At 37.3% G+C, this 24,189-nt stretch overlaps 1 protein-coding gene across 5 annotated transcripts in view; it reads left to right on the forward strand.

The window, feature by feature from the left end:
* MLLT10 (MLLT10 histone lysine methyltransferase DOT1L cofactor) overlaps positions 1-24,189 on the forward strand; it is a 207,176-nt gene that overhangs the window by 45,714 nt on the left and 137,273 nt on the right. For all 5 annotated transcript variants that reach the window (XR_011466442.1, XR_011466443.1, XM_070380988.1 and 2 more), the window contains exon 4: positions 2,977-3,031. Coding sequence is in view for 3 of the 5 variants with exons in the window: in XM_070380988.1 (XP_070237089.1) it covers positions 2,977-3,031 (55 nt within the window). In the remaining 2 variants the exon portion in view is untranslated. The remainder of the gene's footprint in view (positions 1-2,976; positions 3,032-24,189) is intronic.

A 24,189-nucleotide genomic window follows, 5' to 3' on the forward strand; every position in this document is an offset into this window, starting at 1 on the left:
TGTGCCACGTTGCCAGTGATTGAACTGGGAGCCTCGGCACTGAAAGTGTGGAGTCCTAATCACTGGCTCATCAGTGTTGCCTTATTGTTTTTCTGTCTAGGTATCTGTCCATTGATGAAGTGAGGACTTGATATCCCTACCATTATTGTATTACTGTCCGTTTCTCTTTGTCCATTAATATTTACCTTATGTATTCATATGTTCTGGTGTTGGTTGCATATACATTAAAGTTGTTTCATCTTGTTTGATTGACTCTATGACCTTTATGTAATGATCTTTGTCTCTTATAACAGTCTTTATAGTCTGTTTTGTCTGGTACAAGCATAGCTGAGTTACTTTTGATTTTTCTGTTTGCGTGGAATACTTTTTTCCACCCTCTTATTTTGTCTGTGTGATACAAGCATAACTACTCTGACTTAATTTTTATTTTTTCATTTGCACTTTTTTCCACCCTCTCATTTTTTCTGTGTGTAATACAAGCATTGCTACTCTGACTTTTGATTTTTCCATTTGCTTAAAATACCTTTTTCCACCCTCTCACTTTGTGTGTGTCTCTATATCTGAAGTGAGTCTCTTGTAGGCAGCATGTATGTGGGTCTTGTTTCCATATCTATTCAGGCAGCCTTTTGGTTGGAGCATTTAGTCTGTTTACATTTAAGGTAATTATTGATATATGTGTTCTTATTGCCATTTTGTTAATTGTTTTGGATTTGTTTTGTCGGTCTTTTCCCCCCATTCTTCTTCCTTTGTTTTCTTGTGATTTGATGGCCTTTTTGGGTTGTGTTTCTGGACTTCCCTGGTGTCTCAGACGTTGAAGAGTCTGCCTGCAATATGGGAGACCTGGGTTAGATCCCTAGGTTGGGAAGATCCCCTGGAGAAGGAAATGGCAACCCTCTCCAGTATTCTTGCCTGGGAAATCCCATGGACAGAGGAACCTGGCAGGCTACAGTCAATGGGGTCGCAGAGTTGGACACGACTGAGTGACTAATACTTCCATACTTCCATACTTTGGGTTATGTTTGGATTCCCTTTTCTTTTTTATGTGTGTTATCTATTACAGATTTTTGGTTTGCAGTTACCTTGAGATTTTGGTATAGTGCTCTGTATATATATAGGATTGTTTTAAGTTGCTGGCCTTTAAATTTCAAGTGCATTTTAAAAAACCTGATTTTGTATTCTCTTCCCATCATGCTGACTGTTTCTGATATAATATTTTACATCTAATTGTTTTGTATATGCCTTAACTGCTTCTGGTGGATGTAGATGATTTTACTTCTTTGGTCTTTATCCTCCCTAATCAGCTTGAGTGAGTGAAGTTGCTCAGTTGTGTCCGACTCTTTGTGACTCCATAGACTGTAGTCTACCAGGCTCCTCCCTCCATGGGATTCTCCAGGCAAGAGTACTGGAGTGGGGTGCCATTTCCTTCTCCAGGGGATCTTCCCAACCCAGGGATGGAACAGAGAGGTCTCCCGCATTCCAGGCAAATGCTTTAACCTCTGAGCCACCAGGGAAGCTGTGTACTTATATACTGTTTATCTTAACTTCCTGCTCTTTATTTTACTTTGTAGCTCATTTATCTTAGGGTATTACATGCTTCAAACTGATAGCTTATGGTGAACGGTGTTGGATTCGTCATCTCTGAAAATTTAGCTTTAATTTAGAAGAAAAATTTAGAAGAAAATTTAGCTTCAGGATCAGGTACCAGGCTTGACCACTCAGGGCTCTTGTGTGGCAGAAGTTTCATTACAGTGTAAAAGGACAGAGAAGGCTACTAACATAGACATTAGAAGAGAATGGAGAGTGCCCTCGTCTCTAGTTTTAGCAAGGGACCTAGATACTTTTTCAGTTGGTTATTACAGTAAATCAAAGAATGTCTCAAGGTTGTAAAGGTCTTACCAGACCCACTCCCACAATTTACATTTTAAGATAACAGGATTAGTCAGAAGGTTCTTAAGAAGGAGAAACATGTCCTCAAGCAGGATACTTTGTTGTTATATAATACTTAGTACAGAGTTTAAGATGAGTTGTTTTGTTGTGTAGTCATCAGCTCTGGGCTTAAAGGAAAAACAACAACAACAACAACAACAAAAAAGGTTTTATGTGACTAAGACTGAGGAATGTAGGGAATAAAACCTTTGTCCTTTTCTCCTCCTTTTGAGCCAGAGCCCTTTCTCCTCCTTGGGTACCCTGGACGTCTCATCAACCTACCTAAGAATTGACTCTCAAAACCTCTTTGGAGAGTAAGGAAGGGTACAGATAATAAGTAGTTATATATGACTTTATGACTTCTAGGAATATAGTCTTTATAGTAAGACAGTGCCACAGAAAACTCGGTAATTATTTTTATAATCATTTCAGTCCTCTTGTCAGTAGGGAAAAGAAATGGTAATACTGGCTTGGTGTTTATTTCTGGTTTTAAATTGTGGGAGTGGTAGAGAGAGGGATCCATAATATATTACTGAGTATCATTGTGCTGTGAATGAAAAGAATAATGGGAATAACTAGAGCAGTTCTTGGCCTTCCATAGGCAGGTCAGCACATATGAGATCATAATCTGCTTAAATCAAAATTCTGAATTTGAATTTGCCTCTTTATTTCAGGAGAAACCAGATCCAACTGACTGTGTAATAATCCTGGTTGATTCTACTCAGACAGTAAAGGGATAGAGGCAAATATTAAAAACCGTGCCCAAATACTGTGTTCAGAGGATCTTTTTATTTTTATTAATACAACAAAAAGGAAAAAAGTCTTAACATTTTACTGTTCACTAAATTTTACTTTTTAAAAGTTCTTGTCTGGTACTCTGAGGATGATCACTTATCATAGAGAATTACTTGATCAGGATCTTTCTGAAATATTCTTGGTGGCAACTAAGAGAAAATGCCACTACCACATTTTGAATAGTTTTGAAGTTACAGGGAAGATGTTATACTTTGGTAATCTGAAAAATCTCTTTGTTTCCTCCCCTTTTAATAGAGATGTGAACTGTGTCCTCATAAGGATGGAGCTTTAAAAAGAACAGATAATGGCGGTAAGTGCAGAAAATTTTGAAGAAATTTTTCTTGAGAACTGGAGTGCAGATGTATTTTAAAATATCTGGTAATTCATTTATATCAAAAGTGATGGCCACTCAAATATTTTTTTAACAGTACTGGATATAATGTTTTCATGAATTGTCTTTTTATTGAAACACAAATTTTCTACTTTTTGAACAAACTTGGTATATTTTGTTTTGTGTTTTTAGTGCAGAATGATCCACATACTTCTAATTAAAATTTTGAGTTTTTTTTTTTAAATGAATACAATTTCTTATATCAGTTGGGAAAATAAGCCACTTTTTTTTTCTTGGTTAGGGATAAAAATCTATTGTTTTAAATTCCTTTTTCCCTCTTTTGTGTATTGCTAGACAAATGATGTTTCCAGTGAATGTTAATTTTGACACCCTGTGGATCTTTGTTGTTTGAATATAAAGAAATTTGATTTCTCTTAAATTTTGGTGTGCTTTCCTAAGGCCCTTTTATATTTCTAGTTTTCATTTCCATTTTTAGTTACCTTTCTCAAAGAAATCCCATGTTTCTTTATAGCTCAGTACCATTCTTATTAAATGTGTAGGCATCAATTTATTCATCTGTGGCATACTATGAAAAGTAACTGATGAATCTCAAAAAGTGGAGATTAAGCCACTGTTCGTATGTACTTCCGTTTTGGGCAGCCAACTCTATGAAGTGTTTTGGCATAGAATAGTGTCATGACATGAGTAAATAAAAGGAAAAAATAGTGTTTTTGGATAGCAATATATCTGTTTAAATTTAATGTTTAGACCGTAAGTCACATTATCCAAAATTTTAAATATTAAAAACCCTCCCTCCTACTGCTGTTCACCATCTACACAGTTTCTATTACTTTTTTGCATATACCAGTAAATATGAGGAGACATATTTTTGTAACTTTAATACAAATGGATTAATAGTAGCATACTCTCTTGCATCTTAAGTTTTTTTCCCTGAACAATTTATCTACTATCAATATAGAGCTTTATTTATTACTGCATGTTATGGAATTAGTCACCTGTTGATGGACTTTCTAATCTTTTGTGTTTTTGACTGCTGCTTGTAGTATATATGTCATTTTGCTTGTATGCAGTGAAATCTGTAGGATTTTATTAATTCTCAGATGTAGAACTGTTGGATCAAACATTTTACAGTTAATTTTGGTAGATATTCCCAAATTATTCTGTTTAGTGGTTGTACCAGTTTGTGTTCCCAGCAGTAATGAATGAAAACCTATTCTTTATGTCTTTGGTAATCCGGTAGGTGAAAGTATCTCAGAGCTTGTATTTTGCATTTCTCTTATTATGACTGAATCTGAGCATCTTTTCATGTTTTTAAGAGCAATTCATGTTGTCCCTTCTGTGATCTCTTCATATGCTTTTTCTATTTAGTCGTTATCTTTCTCTTTTTGATTTGTTGGAGCTTTCGTAGAAGCACTTAATATATTAGGCTTTTTTGATGATTCATTCTTGCTGTTAATCTTTGCTCTTGGGGTTTTTATCTGTACAGAAGGTTTTGATTTTTATTTAGTTGAATTTATTAATCTTATGTGTCATGGCTTCTGATATTTTGAACCATTAGTTAAACAGGCTTTCCCTACTCCAAAGTTATATAGGGAATGCTTTCACATTTTCCTCTTTGTTTTTCGTTTGTTTTTGGCTGCAATGCACAGCATGTGGTGTAGTCTGACCAAGGACTGAATCTGTGCCTCTTGTAGTGGAAATGTGGGAGTTCTAACCACTGGACCACCAGGGGAGTACCTTCTTTAGTATTTTTATGACTTCTTTTTCCTTTCTTTCCTTCTTTCTTTCAGTTCATTTTTCCTTACTGATTTGCAGTGCCATCTGTGTTATAGTCTAAATTTGGTGTGTATTTAAAAGATTCTAAATTCTGTTCCAAAATTATTTTGGAGCATGAAATACATTTTCCTGTAGAAATGCTAATTGTATTTGCAGCGTGGTTAGCAAAATCCCACAGTGTGCCTGATACATAGTATTAATGATACTGTTCTTTAAGATCTACTACCCATTTTTCCAGGAGCCTGGTGAGCTACAGTCCAAGGGGTCAGACACAACCTAGCAACTAACAGCTATTTTTCATGCTGGAAAATTATGTTCCAAGTTTTAGTTTTCTTTCTCTAGTGATCATGATCAGGAATTTCTCAGTTTTACTTTTGATTTTCTTCATGTCACCTACTCCATAGATCTTTGTTGAAGGTAAGTGTTTTAACATAGATTGGTGTGTGGAAAGTGAGTTATAGGCAAAGGGAGAAGCAAATGATAAAGACCCAGGTGTATCAGGGGTTGGCATTGTAAAGTTTGAATGGTAGGCCTTCTGAGAGGTGGAGCTTCTTTTCCCTTTCCCCTGCTTGTCTTTTCCCTCCCTCCCTCCCCTCGTGCCCCCTCCCCCAGTCTTGACATGCCTTCCTTCCCCACCTTCTCCCTTTGCTTTTCTTCTCCCCCTCCCCCTTTTTAGTTCAAGACTTGGTCCTGATGATTATCAGGAGCCATTGAAGCTGAGGGATAACATGAGTTTTCTGTTTTAGAAAGATCACTCGGACAGCCTTGTGAATGGGTTAGAAGGCTATGAGACAAGACCAACTATAAAAAGAAAGGTGTAGCTGGGTCCTGTGCGCTTTTAACATACTTAAAATCAGTTACATAGGAAGAGATAGAAAAAAAAATTGTAGAGGTAATTCAGTCTGCCATTTTATTGACTGAGGTCTAGCCAAAACTATATGGAAATCTCTTGTGAATGATTTTAAGTTAAGGCTTTCCCAACCATATTTGTCAAAGACAGGAAGTGTACAATTGAGGGGGGCCAGGCAAGAGGCAGTGTCAGCTTATCTATATTCTTGAAGAGGAATTTTTAAAATGAGTTGAGGGCCATTGATAGACACTATCTGACAGAACAATGAGAAGAATTGGAATACAGCAGGGTTGTATATTCATAACAATGTACAATATCATGCACTTTCTCTATTGGAGTTAAAAGCTGCTTTTCAAGGATAGTTTTGATTATTCCTATTTTGTGTGAGTTACTCAGTCATGTCTGACTCTTGGCTGCCCCATGGATTGTAGCCTACCAGGCTCCTTTGTTCATGGGATTTTCTGGGCAAGAATACTGAAGTACGTTGCTGTTTCCTTCTCCAGGGGATCTTCCCAACCTAGGGATCGAACCTGAGTCTTCTGCATTGCAGGCAGATTCTTTACCATCTGAGTTCCTATTTTGAGGGGCTATAATTTATACTCTGATGTTGGAATCTACATTCTACAAAGATAGGACTTTGCTTTATTGCAGTGAATCCAAGGGAGAGATACTGAGAAACTGTTTGAGATAGAAGTAGTGGGAGGGTTAAAAATGAGGGAATGGACATGAAAGATACTAAAGTGATTAATTTTTACAGATATATTAAAAATAGTTTTACTGTGGAAAATTTTTAAGCCTACATACAAGTAGAGAGACCTTGGTGTCTAGCTTTAACAATGACCAAGTCATAGCCAGCTACTTCTTTCTACCCTCCCCTATCTGTCTTCTGATGAGTTTAAATTTTGTGAGCATTCTTAACTTAGTTGGATATTTTAAAAATGCGCAATATATCATCACACCTAAAAAGAATTAACAAGGACTTCTTTAATCCATGACATATGCATTGTTCAAAATTTATTGATTGTCTCCTGTTTTCTTTTATACTTGTTGAATCAGGATCTCACAAAGGTCCATAAGCTAGATTCAAATAAGGTACATACATTGCAGTATCTGCTATTTCTCTTAGGTCTTTCTGTGGTCTCCTTTTCCCCTCGTTGTCAGTTTGCGTATGGGAAAAAATACCTGAATCAATTTGCCCTGTATTGTTTGTCCACAGCACACTTTGTTGATTAATCTTAGATGAGTGTGTGTTGTGTGTGTGTGTGTTTTAACATGTCACTTTGTTCCATGTATTTTCTGTGCATTAGTAGACTAAAGTGGACATTGGACTTATGTAGTCATAAACCAAGTAGTGTCAAGGATTGCCTGAGCCATCAGGTAAGAGAGAGAAGCATGTTGATTCTAGCCTCTAGAACTGAGAGTGTGAGAGAATATATTTCTTTTTTCTTTAGCTACCTAATTTGTTGAAATTTTTATTACTGCCCTAGGACACTGGTACACTTGTGTTGAGAATATTTGCATTTATATTCATAAAGTGTATTGGGCTGTTACTTTATTTTCTTATGCTTTTTTGTCTGACCATGGGGCATTTGATACCATACTGGCCTCATAGAATGAGCTAGGAAGTGTTGCCTCTTCAAGTTTTTCAGAAGTTTGAGAAGGATTTGTGTTTATATTTCTTTAAATTTTGGTGGTATTCAATTGTGAAGGCATCTGGTACAGGGCTTTTCCTTGTTGGGAGGTTTTTCGTTGTTGATTGAGTCAATCTCTTGTTCTAGATCTATTCAGATTTTCTTTCTTGAGTCATTTTTGTTAGTTTGCATTTTCCTAGGAATTTGTCTGTTTCCTGTAGGTTAACTAATTTGTTGGTGTACATTTGTTGATGGTATTCTCTTTTAATTCTTATTTTTGTTAAGGTCAGCAGTAATATTCCCACTCATTTCTGAATTTAGTCATTTGTCTTTGTTTTCCTAGTCAGCCTAAAAGTTTGTCAGATTTGTTGATCTTTCAAAGAACTTTGGTTTTGTTGATTGTTCCTGTTATTTTTCTGTTTTCTATTTTATCTCTAATCTTTACACCTCTCTTTTTCCTGCTGGTTTGGGGCTTAGTTTGCTCTTTTTCTAGCTCCTTAAGGTAGGTATATAATTAGAAACCCTGTATTATTACTATTTTTATTTTATGTATAGCACAACTATATTATCTTGTAATAAACTAAGAAAAGAAACTGAAAAACAATATATACATATACATATCTGTGTGTGTGTGTGTATATATATATATAAACATATATATGTCTGAATCACTTTGCTGTACACCAGAAACTAAGACAACATTGTAAATCAACTATACATCAATTAAAAAAAAGAGATCCTGTATATATTTAAACTGTCACTCCCTTCAGTGCATTTCACCCCACTCAAGCATCTTCCTTGCAACATAGGTATTATCAGGTATGAATTTAACTGGAGTGTTGCTTTCTATGTATCACATGAAATTTCGTATGTCATTTATATATGTTTTCCATTTGTCTTATTTCCCAGTTTCCATCATGATTTCTTCTTTGACTCGTTGGTTATTTAAGAGAATATTGTGTAATTTCCATGTATTTGTGGATTTTCCGGTTTTCCTTCTTTTATTGAATTTTATTTTCATTCTACTGTGGATTGGTAAGATCTGATTTCAGATCTTTTAAAATTTATTGACACTTGTATTGTGACTGGCACTGTTACCAGTCTTGGAGACCATTTGTGGATGTTTGAGAAGAATGTGTATTTTGCTGATTTTAGTGCAGTTTTCTGTATACGTATATTGAGCCTAGATAGGTTGTAGTAGCTCTTCTATTTCTTTAGTGGTTTTCTAAGTTCTACCCATTACTGAAACTTGAGTAAAGAACAGCCTGTTTCTCCCTTCAGTTCCCCCCTCCCCTGTCCCGCCCCTCCCCATGTATTTTGAAAATCCGATGTTTGGTGCATGTATGTTTATAATTGTTTTTTATGTTCTTGGTGTTTTGACCTGCTTTTCAGTATATAATGCTCTTCTTTGTTTCTTGTATCAGATTTTGATTCTTACTTCGTTTCCCATGTATATATTTTTAAATGGTTATCCTGGGGATTACAGGTAACCTCTTAAAACACACTTCATCCAGGTTAAAGGATACAAGAGCAAATGCCAAAGTCAGTCCTCCTTCCTTAGTTCTGTTAAAACTTAAAATCATAGTTCTTTGAGGGCAAGCTCTGCTTCGCCCCTTCAGGAACCAGGGGCCAGAGTTTGGCACTAGGAACATGGGATGCTGTCTTCAAGACCATTGTCACACTAGTAAGTGGTAGAGCCTAGGCAACTGAAAATGACACAGAACTGTTACAGTTTTTAAGTTGCCTTTGTGTTGTTTACTTGGTACTGTAAACTTTTGACTATCTTCCAGAGTAGAGTTCTGACCAAATTGGTTTTGACATTTTATGCTCCATTTTCTGGTGTTTCTGTAAGATCACAGGCTCTTGGAGATGTCATCAGTCCAGATGCTTCATTTTTGACCTTTATTTACCAGTTTTCAAGAGACATGTATATTATTTAGTTGTCAGTAACAGAAATAGATCTGGATATCTGAAGCAAAAAGAATAAATGAAAAGATATAACTCACAAGAGTTGGAAGAAAAAATGAGTGCTTGAGTGCTTGCATTTTGGAGTTATTAGAACCAGAAACAAGTAGAATTTCCTCAAGCATGGTATTCTAGTGAGAAGAGGGAATGGATACTGAACAAGCTTAAATCATGGCTGTCTAACAGTAGTACTACTGTATGACTTAATGGATATGGTTGAAATGAGGGAAGGGAGTTGCTCAGATTTCTTTGTGGACAGCTGAATATCGATGGTCTTTTACTGAGTTAGAGAGTGTTGGATAGAGAGTTGTTTTGAAAGTAGAGATCAATGCTGAGATACTCTTTATGTGTTGAATTTAAGATGATGGTGAGATTGCTAAATAATATATACGTCAGTAGGAAATTGAATATAATTATTAGCTTTTAGCTCTTACCATTCCTGCTTCTTTACCATGTAGTTTCCTTCCTGGGGAGGTTACCATATTCTTGATATCTATCTGGAGCCATTTTCTGCATACATAAACACTTTTTACACAAATGTAGAATATAGTGTTTTATGAATTGCTTCTTCATTAGTGTACCTTGGAGATCACTGCATATAAGTAGTAAAAAAAACTCTCTGTCATATACATCTGTATGTTATTTAATTCTAAAAATGAACTATAATTTATTTAACCATTTAACCATAATAACAGTTATTATTAGTCTTTTTTAAAAAACAATACTGCAGTGAATAACCATATACAATGTAGTCATAGATATGTGGGTGATTTGCTGTAGGCAAAAATTCGTGGAAGTGGAATTGCTGGGTCAGAGGGTATGTGCATCTGAAATTTTACTGGATTTTGCCGTATCCCCTGTATTGAGATGTACTAATTCACATTACATGAGAAGAGACTGTTTTCAACATGGTTTCCTCAGCACAGTTGCATGATTACCTGAGTCAGTTTCAGTTTGGGATCATTGATCAGATTCACAAGTCACAATTGACTTACCCAGCACCAAATACACCTATAAAGGAAAAGCATATACAGTTACAATACAGAGGCCTCCAAACTCTGATGCAGGTTTTGATGTTGCCAGCATTTTGATTGTAAGGTTGACATGCAAGTACAAGTAACATTAGCACACATTTAACCTTTATATTTGTAAGTGGTTAGCTCTTTTATTTTAACATAGCTGTAGACCATAAATTATAAGTCATACAATATATATTCCTGACAGCCAAGTATAGCAGGCTAGTTATTCTGAGGTTAGTTATTAGTACATGGCAGACCCTATAGGACCGTCATCTATCTTCAGGGTTGATGTTGCAATCAACATCAACAATCAAGATATTTTCCTCAGGAGTCTAAAAGAGGGATTCAGAATATAGCTTTTAACCCTTTCCATCTATCAGTATTAAGAATATTTTAATATTTTTCTCTCTGGTGGGTAAAAATAAACATAACCTTAATCTGCATTTCTGTTATTATGAGAGAAGTTGAACACCTCTTCATATGCTTAAAAACTATTTTTATTTTCTTTATATGAAGTTTTCATGCATATTTTTAACTCATTTTCCTTTTGGTACATTCCTCATGGAACATTTGTTGATAGTTATGTAAGAGCTCTTAATGTTTTAGGGAAATTAGCCCTTTGGAATATTACAGGGTTTTTTCCTCCTAAATATTGGTTTGTGTTTTGATTTTGCCTTTGGCCATACAGAAATAAGTGATTATGTTATCATCATTCAAAAGAATTGTCCTGGTTTGGTAGCATACTGAAAGGGCTATTTTCTATACCAAGATTATTTCACACTTTGGGGTAGGCTTTTTCTAGTATGTGGCTTATAAATTTTTTAGATTAATGATCCATCTAGAATTTATTGTAATGTGAGTTATGAGGTATGGACCTATTTTTCACCTAGGTGACTATCCATTTGTTCCAAATACATGTTTTGAATAATCTTATTTCCCCTGTTGAATTCAAATGACACTTTTTAAAAATACAAAGTTCACATGTGATTTGGCTTCGTTTCTGGACTTTCATTTTGTTTAGTGATGTGTCTTTTTGTGGCCGGTACTACACTGTTTTAATTGTTCCAATTTCATATCTTGCAGAGATAGCCCTTTCTCATTATTATCTTCCTCTCTTCCATTTTTTCTTCTGCTCTCCCACATTTTCTTGTCTTTAAAAAAAAATTGTTTTTAATTTTTTAAGAGTGTTTTTGGTGTTTAAAGAGTGTCAATGGTGTTTTTGGCTCTACTTGTTTTTCTCTAAGCATTTTTTAAGTCAGCTTTTTAAATTTGTTTTAATTAATTTAATGTTTTGGAATACTTATAGATTTACTGAAAAGTTGCAAAGATAGTACAGAGAGTTCCTGTATACCCTTTGTCCAGTTTCTTCATTATTAACTTTGTACAGTAACATGGTATATCTGTGAAAACTAAGAGACAGTTGTATGTTACTATTAACTGAATGCTATACTTTAAATTTTTTTCATCTTTTCTTTTTTGTTAATGTTCTTTTGCATTTAGCTTCCATGTCTCTTGGTCTCCTGTGGTCTGTAACAGTTTGTCAGTCTTTTTGGTTTTGCATGACCTTGACAGTCTTGAATACTGGCCAGGTACCTGATGAATGTCCCCTTCTGGGTTCCTCTGATGTTTTTCTCCTGGTATGGGTTTGGGGAAAGAGTACCACAAAAGTTAAGTCCTCTTCTCATCATTTCAGGGGGTACAAATATCCACGTGACATTACTGATACAAAAGTGTTCAACATTACTAATCACTGTAGAAATGTAGATGAAAAATCACAATGAAGTCACAGCACACCTTTGGAATGGCTACTATATTTTAAAAAAAAATTACAAGTGTTAGTGAGGCTGTGGCGAAATTGGAACCCTTGTGCACTGTTAGTGGGATTATAAAGTGTCATAGCTGCTATGGAAAACAGTACGGAGGCCCTTCAAAAAATTTAAAAAGATTACTATAAAAAAGAATGATCCAGCAGTTCCACTTCCAGTGGATATATCTAGAAGCAGAGTCTCTGAGAGATATTTGTACACTCATGGTCACAGAAGAACTATTCATAATAGTCAAGAAGTATAATGACTCAAATGTCTATCAGAGGCTGAATGGATAAACAAGATGTGTTATATACATAAAATGGGATATTAATCTCCCTTCTTTTTAAGAACTGTACTACTACTGAACTGTACACTTGAAAACATTGTCAGTGTACTGAAGTTTGTTAATGTGCTTTTAAAATATTAAAATCTGTATGCTCTTATTTTTTATAAAGATTTATTTATGTATTTTTGGCTGCACTGGGTCTTTGTTGCTGCATGTGGGCTTTCTCTAGTTGCAGTGAGCAGGGGCTACTCTTCGTTGCGGGTATGTGGGCTTCCTGTTGTGGAGGCTGCTCTTGTTGGGCTCCATGGGCTCTAGGGGAGCACAGGCTTCAGTAGTTGCAGTGTGTGGGCTCAGCAGTTGTGGCCCACAGGCTTAGTTGCTCAACGATGTGCAGTCTTCCTGGACTAGGGATCAAACCCACATCCTCTGCATTGGCAGGCAAATGGATTCTTTACCACTGAGCCACCAGGGAAGCCCTGAAAATTTTATTTTTAAAAAACAATTTCATTTATTTATTATTTTTGGCTGTGCTGAGTCTTTGTTGATGCAAGAGCTTTTCGCTAGTTGTGACGAGCGGGGCTACTCTTGTTGTGGGGTGTGGGCTTCTCATTGTGGTGGCTTGTCTTGTTGTGGAACACCAGCTCTAGGGTAAGAGAACGTCAGTAGTTGGAACTCCTGGGCTCAAGAGCACGGGCTGTGAGCCCCTGAATGAGTTGTGGCTCACTGGCTCAGTTGCTCCGAGGCATGTGGGATCTTCCCAGATCAGGCCTGTGTCTCCTGGATTGGTGGGCGGATTCTTTACCACTGAGCCACTAGGGAGGCCCAAAATTTTATTTTTGGAGAGTAAATATGTATAGTATTTTTTATTAGCCTGTTATTATTTGTTGGATCAGTAGTGTGTCAGTAGTGATAAGCCCTATTTTTATTCTTAATACTGGTGATTTGTGGTCTCTGCTTCTTTTGTTTTACTTTGTTGTTTTGGTTTTTGGAGTTTGATGTTTGGTTTCATTTTTCTTTAACAAGTGTACCTGGAATTTGTCAGTTTTGTTCACCTTTTTAAAGAAATAAACTGACTTTAATTTTTAAAGTTATCTCCCCGTTTTCTGTATTTTACTGATTTCTCCTTTAATCTTTATGATTTCCTTCTTTCTACATACCTTGTATGTATTTAGCTCTAATGTTTTAACTTCTTCATGGCGGCACCTTAGATCTTTGAATTTAGATCTTCTTTTCTAGTTCAGTTCAGTTCGGTCCAGTCCCTCAGTTGTGTCCGACTCTTCGCAGCTCTATGGACTGCAGCACACCAGGTTTCCCTGTCCATCACCAACTCCCGGAGCTTGCTCAAGCTCATGTCCATCGAGTCAGTGATGCCATCCAACCATCTCATCCTCTGTTGTCCCCTTCTCCTCCCTCCTTCAGTCTTTCCTAGCATCAGGGTATTTTCCATTGAGTCAGTTCTTCACATCAGGTGGCCAAAGTATTGTAGTTTCAGCTTTAGCACCAGTCCTTCCAATGAATATTCAGGACTGATTTGCTTTAGGATGGACTGGTTGGATCTCCTTGCAGTCCCAGGGGCTCTCAAGAGTCTTCTTCAACACCACAGTTCAAAGCATCAGTCTTCAGTGTTCAGCTTTCTTTATGGTCCAACTCTCACACCCATGCATGACTACTGGAAAAGTGATAGCTTTGACTATATGGACCTTTGTCAGCAAAGTAATGTCTCTGTTTTTTAATGTGCTGTCTAGGTTTGTCATAGCTTTTCTTCCAAGGAGCAAGCATTTTTTAATTTCATGGCTGCAGTCACCATCTGCAGTGATTTTAGAGCCCCCAAAATAAAGTCTCTCACTGTTTCCATTGTTTACCCATCTATTTGCCATGAAGTTTTAGTAAAAAGTATATCTTTTCTAGTAAAAATATTTAAAGATTCAAGTTTCCCTCCGAACATTTTTACTGCATTCCACAGAATTTGATATGTTGTTTATTTGTTGTTAGGTCAAAATGTTGTCCAAATTTCTCCTGCTTTTCTCTTTTACCCCCAAATTTAGAAGTCTCATTTATTTGCCAGTTACATTGCTAGATAGGTAATTGTTGGTTGCTTATTTAATTTCTTTATTGTTAGCGATTCCACTCTGGATGATTTTTGTCCTTTAAAGTCCACTAAGACTTATCTCAAGGCCCAGCATATTTATTATCTGTGTTGGTGAACGTGTCTTATGTATTCTACTGTTGAATGAATATAGTGTTGTGGTCAGTTAGATCAAGACAGTTTTTATTGTTAAGCTCTTTTATGTCTGCATTGATTTTGGAGGGGGGTGAATCTAGTTCATCTATTAATTGCTGAAAATCATATGTTAAAAATCTGTTAAAGTTGGAACATTGTCAAGTGTTCCAATCCTGTCAAGTGGTGCTTCATATATTTTAAGGCTAGGTACATATACTTTCCTAATTGTTATTATGTCTTTTTATTGATACCCCTTTATTGTTACAAAATATTCCTTTCTATCTATGGAGTGTTTGTTTTGTAGTACATATCTGATATCAGAAGAGTCACTCCTGCCTTTATATTCTTACTATTAGCAGGATATATCATTGCCCATTGATTTGCTTTTATTTCCTTTAAACTTAACAGAGTGTTTTATTAAGTGTTTCTCTTTTTGTTTTTGGTTTGTTGTTGTTTAGTTGCAAAGTTGTGTCCAACTCTTTGCAACCCATGGACTATAGTCCTCTGGCCATGATATTTCCCTGGCAAGAATACCGGAGTGGTTTGCCATTTCTTGCTGCAGGGAATCTTCCTGACCCAAGAATTGAACCCATGTCTCCTGGCATCTCCTGCATTGGCAGGAGAATTCTTTACCACTGGGCTACCTACCACTGGGCTACCTAGGAAGCCGCATAATGTTTCTCTTACAGGCAGCATGTAGTTTGGTCATTTTTTTTTAAGTCTACTCTGTCCCTCCCTGGAGAAGGAAATGGCAACCCACTCCAGTGTTCTTGCCTGGAGAATCCCAGGGATGGGGGAGTCTGGTGGGCTGCCGTCTCTGGGGTCACACAGAGTTGGACAGGACTGAAGTGACGCAGCAGCAGCAGCTGTCCCTCTCAATCTTTAATCTTGTCTCACTAACTATTGTATATAAATGATTTAACATTTAATACAGATTAAAATTTGAATTGAGGTCTATTTTTTTTTACTTTTGAACTTTTTATTTTATATTGGAGTATAGCCAATTAACAAGTTGTGATACTTTCAGGTGATCAGCAGAGGGACTCAGGCATACATTAGTATATCTGAGGTACCTGTTCCTCTTTGCAGCCTCTCCCAGGTCACCAGTGGTCTGCTTTCTATTACTGTAGATTAATTTATGTTTTCTAGAGTTTTCTACAATTGGAGTCTATATGTGTGTCTAGACATACGAATATGTATATAATATACATGCAAATTTTTTGTCTGGTTTATTTCCATCATTATAAGTATTTTGAGGTAATTCTTCTTGTTACGTGTATCAATATTTATTTCATTTCTTTTTGTTGTTCACTATTATTCCTTTGTATGGTTATAGCAGTTTATTAACCTGTTGACAGATTGTTTTTAGTTTTCAGCTATTAAAAATGAAGTTTTTAACATTTGAGCACATGTATGACCATAGGCCTTCATTTACCTTGGGTAAATAAGAATGAAATGGCTAGTTTATAGTAAGTGCATGCTTAATTGTTTAAGGAACTGACAAACTGTTTTCTAAAGTGGTTGTAACATTTTACATTCCCATCAGGAGCAGTTGAGACTTCCAGTTGCTTTGTATCCTCTTCAACACTTGGTATAGTCAGGGTTTGTTTTTGTTTCTTTTCAAGTTGCCATTAAAGAAGAATAGCTTTATGGGAGTTTGTTTGAGATGATTTTTGTCTCATTGGTTATTGTAAGATATTGGATATAGTGTTAAACAGTAAATCTTTGCTTCTTATCTATTTTATGTAGTAATGAGTATCTATTAATCCCATACTTCTAATTTATCTCTCTCCTCTTCGAGCCCTGTGGTAATCATAAGTTTGTTTTCTATGTCTGCGATATCCTTGTAGTTTTAATTCCCATTTCCTTAATGAATAATACTTTTGATCCCCTTTTCATGTACTTATTTGCCATTCTTGCATCTTTGGTGATGTATGTATGTATTTTTGCCTTTTTAAAAAATTCAGTTGTTTTCTATTGTTGATTTTTAAAATACAACAACTTTATTCACATAGTATACAATTGAACCATTTAAAGCATGTAATTCAATGGCTTTTACAGTATTCAAAGACTTGTGCCACCATTATCACAATTAGAATTTTTATCAGGCCAGAAATATACACTGTAATCTTTAGCATTCACGTCTCATTTGCCCTCAGTACCTTCAACCTGGGCAGCTATTAGCCTACTGTTTGTCCAAATATAATGTATAGTTGGTCCTCCAAATATATACGTGACTCCTCTATATCCAAGGTTCTACATCCACGGATTCAAACAACTCTGGATGATGTAGAGCTGTAGTATTATTTACTATGGAAAACTTACATATAAGTGGACCTGCAGTGTTTAAACTTGTGTTTTTCAAGGGCCAGCTGTATGTCCTTGCTGCTTTCCATGAAGATTACAGTTATCCTAGATTTATTATAATTCCTTTGTTTGAACTGATACCAACTTAGCTTCAATAGCATGCAAAGATTCTGCTCCTATACATCTACACCCCACAACCTTTCTGTTGTTTTTTCAAAATTTGTATCATGCATTTATCTTTTAAAGTATTTTGTTATTCAGTTGCTCAGTTGTGTCCGACTCTTTCTGACCTCTATGGACTGCAGCACGCCAGGCTTTCCTGTCTTTCACCAACTCTTGGAGCCTGCTCAGACTCAAGTCCATTGAGTTGGTGATGCCATCCAACCATCTCGTCCTCTGTCTTTCCCTTCTCCTCCTGCCTTCAGTCTTTCCCAGCATCAGTCTTTTTCAGTGAGTCGGCTCTTCACATGGCGCCAAAGTGTTGGAGCTTCAGCTTCAGTATCAGTCCTTCCAATGGATATTCAGGGTTGATTTCCTTTAGGATTGACTAGTTTGATCTCCTTGCAGTCCCAGGGGCTCTCAAGAGTCTTCTCCAACACCACAGTTCAAAAGCATCACTTCTTCAGTGCTCAGCTTTGTTTATAGTCCAGCTCTCACATCCATACATGACTACTGGAAAAACCATAGCTTTGACTATATGGACCTTTGTCGGTAAAGTAACGTGTCTGCTTTTTAATGTGCTGTCTAGGTTTGTCATAGCTTTCCTTCCAAGGAGCAAGCATCTTTTAATTTCATGGCTGCAGTCACCATCTGCAGTGATTTTGGAGCCCAAGAAAATAAAGTCTCTCAATGTTTCCATTGTTTCCCTATCTATTTGCCATGAAGTGATGGGATCAGATGCCATGATCTTAGTTTTTTTTTTTTTTTCGTTTTAGTGAAAGTCACTCAGTCATGTCTGACTCTTTGCGACCGCATGGACTGTACAGTCCACGGAATTCTACAGGCCAGAATACTAGAGTGGGTAGCCTTTCCCTTCTCCAGAGATCTTCCCAACCCAGGAATCGAACCTAGGTCTCTCACATTGCATGAAGATTCTTTACCATCTGAGTCACAAGGGAAGCCCTTAGTTTTTTGAATGTTGAGTCTTAAGCCAGGTTTTTCACTCTCCTCTTTCATCTTCATCAAGAGGCTCTTTAGTTCCTCTTTGCTTTCTGCCATAAGGGTGGTGTCATCTGCATATCTTAGGTTATTGATATTTCTCCGTGCAGTCTTAATTTCAGCTTTGCTTCATGCAGCCCAGCATTTCGCATGATGTACTCTGCATATAAGTTAAATAAGCAGGGTGGCAATACATAGCCTTGACGTGCCTCTTCCCCAAATTGGAATCAGTCTGTTGTTACGTGTCTGGTTCTAACTGTTGCTTCTTGACCTCTATACAGATTTATCAGGAGGCAGGTCAGGTGGTCTGGTATTCCCGTCTCTTTAAGAATTGGGCACAGTTTGTTGTGATCCACACACAGTCAAAGGCTTTAGTGTAATCAGTGATGCAGAAGTAGATGTTAAACCATGTAGGAAAGATAACGAGTTACAATTCAAATCTATTATAATGTTGCCTTTAATTTTTACCTATGTTTAAACTTTACCGGGGGTGTCCCTGGTGGTTCAGTGGTAAAAAATCTGCCTGCCAATGCAGGGAACATGGGTTTGATCTCTTGGTCGGGAAGATTCCTGGGAGAAGGAAATGGCAACCCACTATAGTATTGTTTCCTGGGAAATCCCGTGGACAGAGGAGCCTGGTGGGCTGCAGTCCATGGTGTCACAGTCGGACATAATGATTAAATAACAGTATTTTTTTGGTTAGCCAGAAGAAACCCTTCTCCAGATTCATGTGGGGCAAGTCTCTTAGCAACAGATTCCCTCACCTTGTGTTTCATTGGGATGTGTGTCTTTTTCCATATTTGAAGGATAATTTTGCTCGATTTGGAATTCTTAAGTGACAAGTTTTTTCTTCCAGAAATTTAAAAATGTCATTGTACACACACTAATGGCCCCTGTTGAATTTGATGAGAAATTTATTGTTTAATCTTACTGAGGATTCCTTGTATGTAACAAGTTTCTTCTCAAAGATTCTCTTTTTCCTTGGCTTTAGCAGTGATTTATTATTTTATCTCAATGCAGATCTCGTTGTGTTTATTCTGGTGGTTCCTTGAACCTCTTGAATGTGTAGATTCATGTCTTTATCTAATGTTTCAGTTGGTCTACCTTTAAGGTGACTGAGTTTTTTTCTTCTGTACTCAGATCTATTGTTGAGACCCTCTAGTGTATTTTTCATTCTGGTTATTATAATTTTAAGCATCAGTGTTTGTGTTTGGTTCCTTTTTAAAATGGTATTGATTCTCTCTTTGTTGAGACTTCATTGTCCTGGTTTCCTTAGGTTTCTTGTCCTTGCTTTCCTTTAGAAGGCAATGGCACCCCACTCCAGTACTCTTGCCTGGAAAATCCCATGGGTGGAGGAGCCTGGTAGGCTGTAGTCCATGGGGTTGCAAAGAGTCGGACACGACTGCGCGGCTTCACTTTCACTTTTCACTTTCATGCATTGGAGAAGGGAATGGCAACCCACTCCAGTGTTCTTGCCTGGAGAATCCCAGGGACGGGAGAGCCTGGTGGACTGCTGTCTATGGGGTCGCACAGAGTCGGACACAATTGAAGCGACTTAGCAGCAGCAGTGAGGTTGATCAAATCTAGGTCCCTGGGTCCATCCCAACACCTGCTGGATCAGATTCTCTAGCAGCAGCAGCAAGACAGTGATTTAAAGTCTGCATTTAATGTCTGTGCTTCTGCAGAGACAAATTCTGTTAAATTCTCCCATGAATGGGCTATATGCTCTTTTTCTTTATATCCTCTGTAACTTTTTCTTGAAAACTGGACATACTGACTATGTCCACTCTGGAAAGTAGGGTCTTTACTCATGGTTTAATTTTGTTGCTTGGTGTTACTTGCCTTTTAAGTGGTTTTCTATATAGTTTTTTTTTTTTTTTTTAAGTGTGCTTTCTTTGTCACTTTGATCTCTAAAGTCTGTTTTTGTAGCTTGTGTTCAACTAGTGTTTTGGCAAAGATTTGCTTGAATACTAGGTGCTAAGATAATGTGCAGTAGAAGTGAGAAGGGAGAGGGGTTCAAAAAAAAAAAGAGAAGAAACTACTCTCCAGTGTTTGTGGATTGACTCTGTGCTGGGATCTTTCCTTCAGTGGCCAGCCAGTCTGCTTAGAGTTCTGCTTCCTGCTTGCCCTGTACCAGGAGATATATCAGTGATGAAAGTTTAGCATCTCATCAGGTCTTTTACGAAGATGCATCCTGCCCTGGGCATGTGGTGCTGTCTAAATTACCTGGAATGCACAGATACTTTTCAGCGCTCCCAGTTTCCAAGAGAAAATCTGTCCCAGGTTTTCCTCTTGGGCTCTTGGCATGTTTGTGAACCATAATTTTTTGCCCCAGGCATCTGTGCCTTTTTTTTTTTTGGTTTGTCTGCCATACAGTGATTTGAGAAATACCCTCCACTTTTCTGCCCTGTGTGAGTTCTGAGCTTGTCAAAAGAATAAGATGTGTTAGTTCTTCAGTAGCCCACAGGCATTTTAAAATAGGGAAGCACAATTATTTGCAAATAAAGTCTCCTCTGTTCCTTCAGAAACTGGAGCTGGGGTTGGTTACTGGGTCTTCAAGGTGTTCTCTTGAAGACTTCTGCTGAATCCAGGATGGCAGGGGTCAAGGGAAAGTAAGAATTCCCAAAGCTTTCTTACTTTTCTTTTTGCTGGCTTTTTTGCCCCTTGCAGGATCTTAGTTCCCTGACCAAGGATTGAACCCAGACCTCCGGCAGTCGGAGCACCTACTTGTAACCACTGGACGGCGAGGGAACTCTCCACTTTCCCACAGTTTTTAAGTTTTTTTTTTTTTCTGACCTAGAATTCATTTGGTTGCTGCAAGCCTTTCATTCTTTTTTCCAGAATCTTTGAAATTGGTTCTTACAGTTTTTGCTTGACTTTGGGATGTTTCTGTGGTGGAAAGTGCCTTTGGAGCTGCCTGCTCCCCCATTTTTGCTGACGTGTGCTCATTTGCTTCAGTTGTGTCCGACTCTTTGCGCCCCCATTGACTATAGAGTCCATGGAATTCTCCAGGCCAGAATACTGGAGTGGGGAGCCTTTACCTTCTCCAGGGGATCTTCCCAACTCAGGGATTGAACCCAGGTCTCCCACATTGCAGGCGGGTTCTTTACCAGCTGAGCCACAGGGGAAACTCAAGTGTCTTGAGAAACATTGTCTGAATTATTTTGTCCCTTTTTAAAATTTTTGAGTTGGGGGGATATGCACTGTTACATGCAGGAGCATAAATGTGGTCCTTATTATTCCATCTTGACTAGTCTCCTGTTATTTCTTCTTAACCTTGATTTTTTTCTTATTTTATTATTCTCTGTTCCCTCTTTTCTTCTTTATTTGTGATTTTATGAATGTTTTTAGCATTGTATTTTAATCCATTTAATAATACAGTTAATTCCATTTAAATTTAATGTTATTAGATTACCATTTGGGCCATATCTTTTCTGTATATACAGGTATTAATATTTATGTATGTAGCTGTAGCAGTTGTTCTAGGGATTACAAGTTTCATACAAATAGTTCAATCTACTGTGTATACCACTTTACATAAAATGTAGAAAACCTCAGAACTGTATAGATCTCTTTTACCTGCTTCTTCCCCAGTCTTTAGTAGTAAAATGTTTTATACACATTGAAAACTTTACAAGACTTTTGATGTAAGCAGTCATTTGTATTTTAAGTGAAAGAAGGTGTTATTATTGTTTCATCAGCCAATACTCTGTCAGAAGTACCTGTGTGTTTATCATGCTTCATTTTTCTATGCATCTTGGACCTTCCTTCTTTGGTCATTTTTGTTTTCTCTCTTTTCTGTTGCCCAAGGAAAATTGTCTGGTGTTGCTTTTAGAGGGAATTTGTTTAAAGATATTTTTTGGCTTGAATTTGTTTAAAGATATTTTTGGCTTTTTTTTGTTATTTATCCCTTTCTTTTGGTGATAACTTGCCTTTGGTTATTTTCAGGTATTTTTCTTTTTGGTTTTCTGTAGTTCTACAGATTATGTGCCTGTGTATGGATTTATATTAATATTAATTTACCTTGGGATTTATTGTGATTATTCAACCTGTGACTTGTTATCTTTTTATTTTAGAAAGATTTTAGTTATTATCATTTTAAATATTGCTTCCATACCACTTATTTCTTTTATATTTCTCTTGAGACTCTAATTACTTGTTAGGTAACTTGTTATTATGTTCTTTTTGTTTCTTGTCCTCTTTTTGTCTTTTTCATACTTTTGTGCTAATGTTCTGAGTATTTTCTTCTGACCTATTTTGTTCTAATTTTCTTTTTGACTATTGATATATCTGCTGCTGCTGCTAAGTCGCTTCAGTCGTGTCTGACTCTGTGCGATCCCATAGACGGCAGTCCATCAGGCTCCCCCGTCCCTGGGATTCTCCAGGCAAGAACACTGGAGTGGGTTGCCATTCCCTTCTCTAATGCATGAAAGTGAAAAGTGAAAGTAGAAGTCGCTCAGTCGTGTCTGACTCCTGGCGACCCCATGGACTGCAGCCTACCAGGTTCCTCCGTCCATGGGATTTTCCAGGCAAGAGTACTGGAGTGGGGTGCCATTGCCTTCTCCAATTGATATGTCTAGGCCATTGTTAATCCCATTTACTAGTTTTAAATTTTTGTTTTTACTTCTTTAATTTTTGATTGAGAGTTTTCAGTTCTTTGATGGAATTTTTAATATTTTGTGTGTATTTAAATATAATAACCATACTTTTAAAAACCTCTGTGTCTGAAACCCCAACATACGAATCTGTTTTGATTTTCATGTTTTTGCCGCTTTTCATTCATGTTGTCTCTCTTGTGTTTCATATTTTTCAATGTGCTGAAAATGAAAATGAGCTACTATTAAAACTTGTTGTTGTTCAGTTGCTCAGTCGTGTCGAACTCTTTGCAGCCCCATGGACTGAAGCACGCCAGGCTTCCCTGTCCTTCACCATCTTGCGGAGGTTGCTCAAACTCATGTCCACTGAGTCAGTGATGCCATCTGACCATCTCATCCTCTGTCCTCTCCTTATCTTCCTGCCTTCAGTCTTTCCCAGCATCAGGGTCTTTTCCAGTGAGTCAGCTCTTCGCATCAGGTTGCCAAAGTATTGGAGCTTCAGCTTCAGAATCAATCCTTCCAATGAATATTCAGCATTGATTTCCTTTAGGATTGACTGGTTTGATCTCCTTGCCGTATTAGAAATTATTTGTAGCCGAATGAATGACATTATTTTCCTGGAGAGAGGGTTTATATTAACTTCTGTCTGGTGTCTGAGGCACTTGATAATTTAGGATTACATGAGTTGAATTTCTGAGCTTGAGATGATCAAAGCTCAGCTGCAGGCTCTTGGAGGGCCTCTGTACTTTTAGTTTATTGGCATTTCTGACTTGCAATGCAGCCCCTCAGTTTTGCCACTGAAAGAGGGTGAGGGAGTAACTAGTATTCCTCTTTTCCCTTAGTTGTCCAGGGACATAAGATCCCTATACTTTGAGCCTTCTGAATTTGTCAAAAGTACCTTCCACTCTCAGCTGTTTTCTTTGAAATAAGCAAATGTCCCCCAGGTGGCAAAGTGGTCAGAGTTGTACTTAAGGACCTGGACTTCCATCCTTTTGCAATTTAGCTCTGATAATTCCTTACTATCACATCAGTTCTTTAGTCACATTATACCTTCTTTAGTCACATTTTTGCTGACTGTATAGAGCTTCTCCATCTTTGGCTGCTAAGAATATAATCAGTCTGATTTTGGTGTTGACCGTCTGGTGATGTCCATGGGTAGAGTCTTTTATTGTGTTGTTGGAAGAGGGTGTTTGTTATGACCAGTGTGTCCTCTTGGCAAAACTCTGTTAGCCTTTGCCCTGCTTCATTCCGTATTCCAAGGCCAAATTTGCCTGTTACTCCAGGTGTTTCTTGACTTCCTACTTTTGCATTCCAGTCCCCTATAATGAAAAGGACATCTTTTTTGGGTGTTAGTTCTAAAAGGTCTTGTAGGTCTTCATAGAACCATTCGACTTCCGCTTCTTCAGCGTTACTGGTTGGCGCATAGGCTTGAAATCACTGTGATTATGAATGGTTTGCCTTGGAAACAGACAGAGATCATTCTGTCGTTTTTGATTGCAT

This window comes from Bos mutus, chromosome 13 (assembly GCF_027580195.1).
Source record: "Bos mutus isolate GX-2022 chromosome 13, NWIPB_WYAK_1.1, whole genome shotgun sequence".
Taxonomy (NCBI): Eukaryota; Metazoa; Chordata; class Mammalia; order Artiodactyla; family Bovidae; genus Bos; species Bos mutus.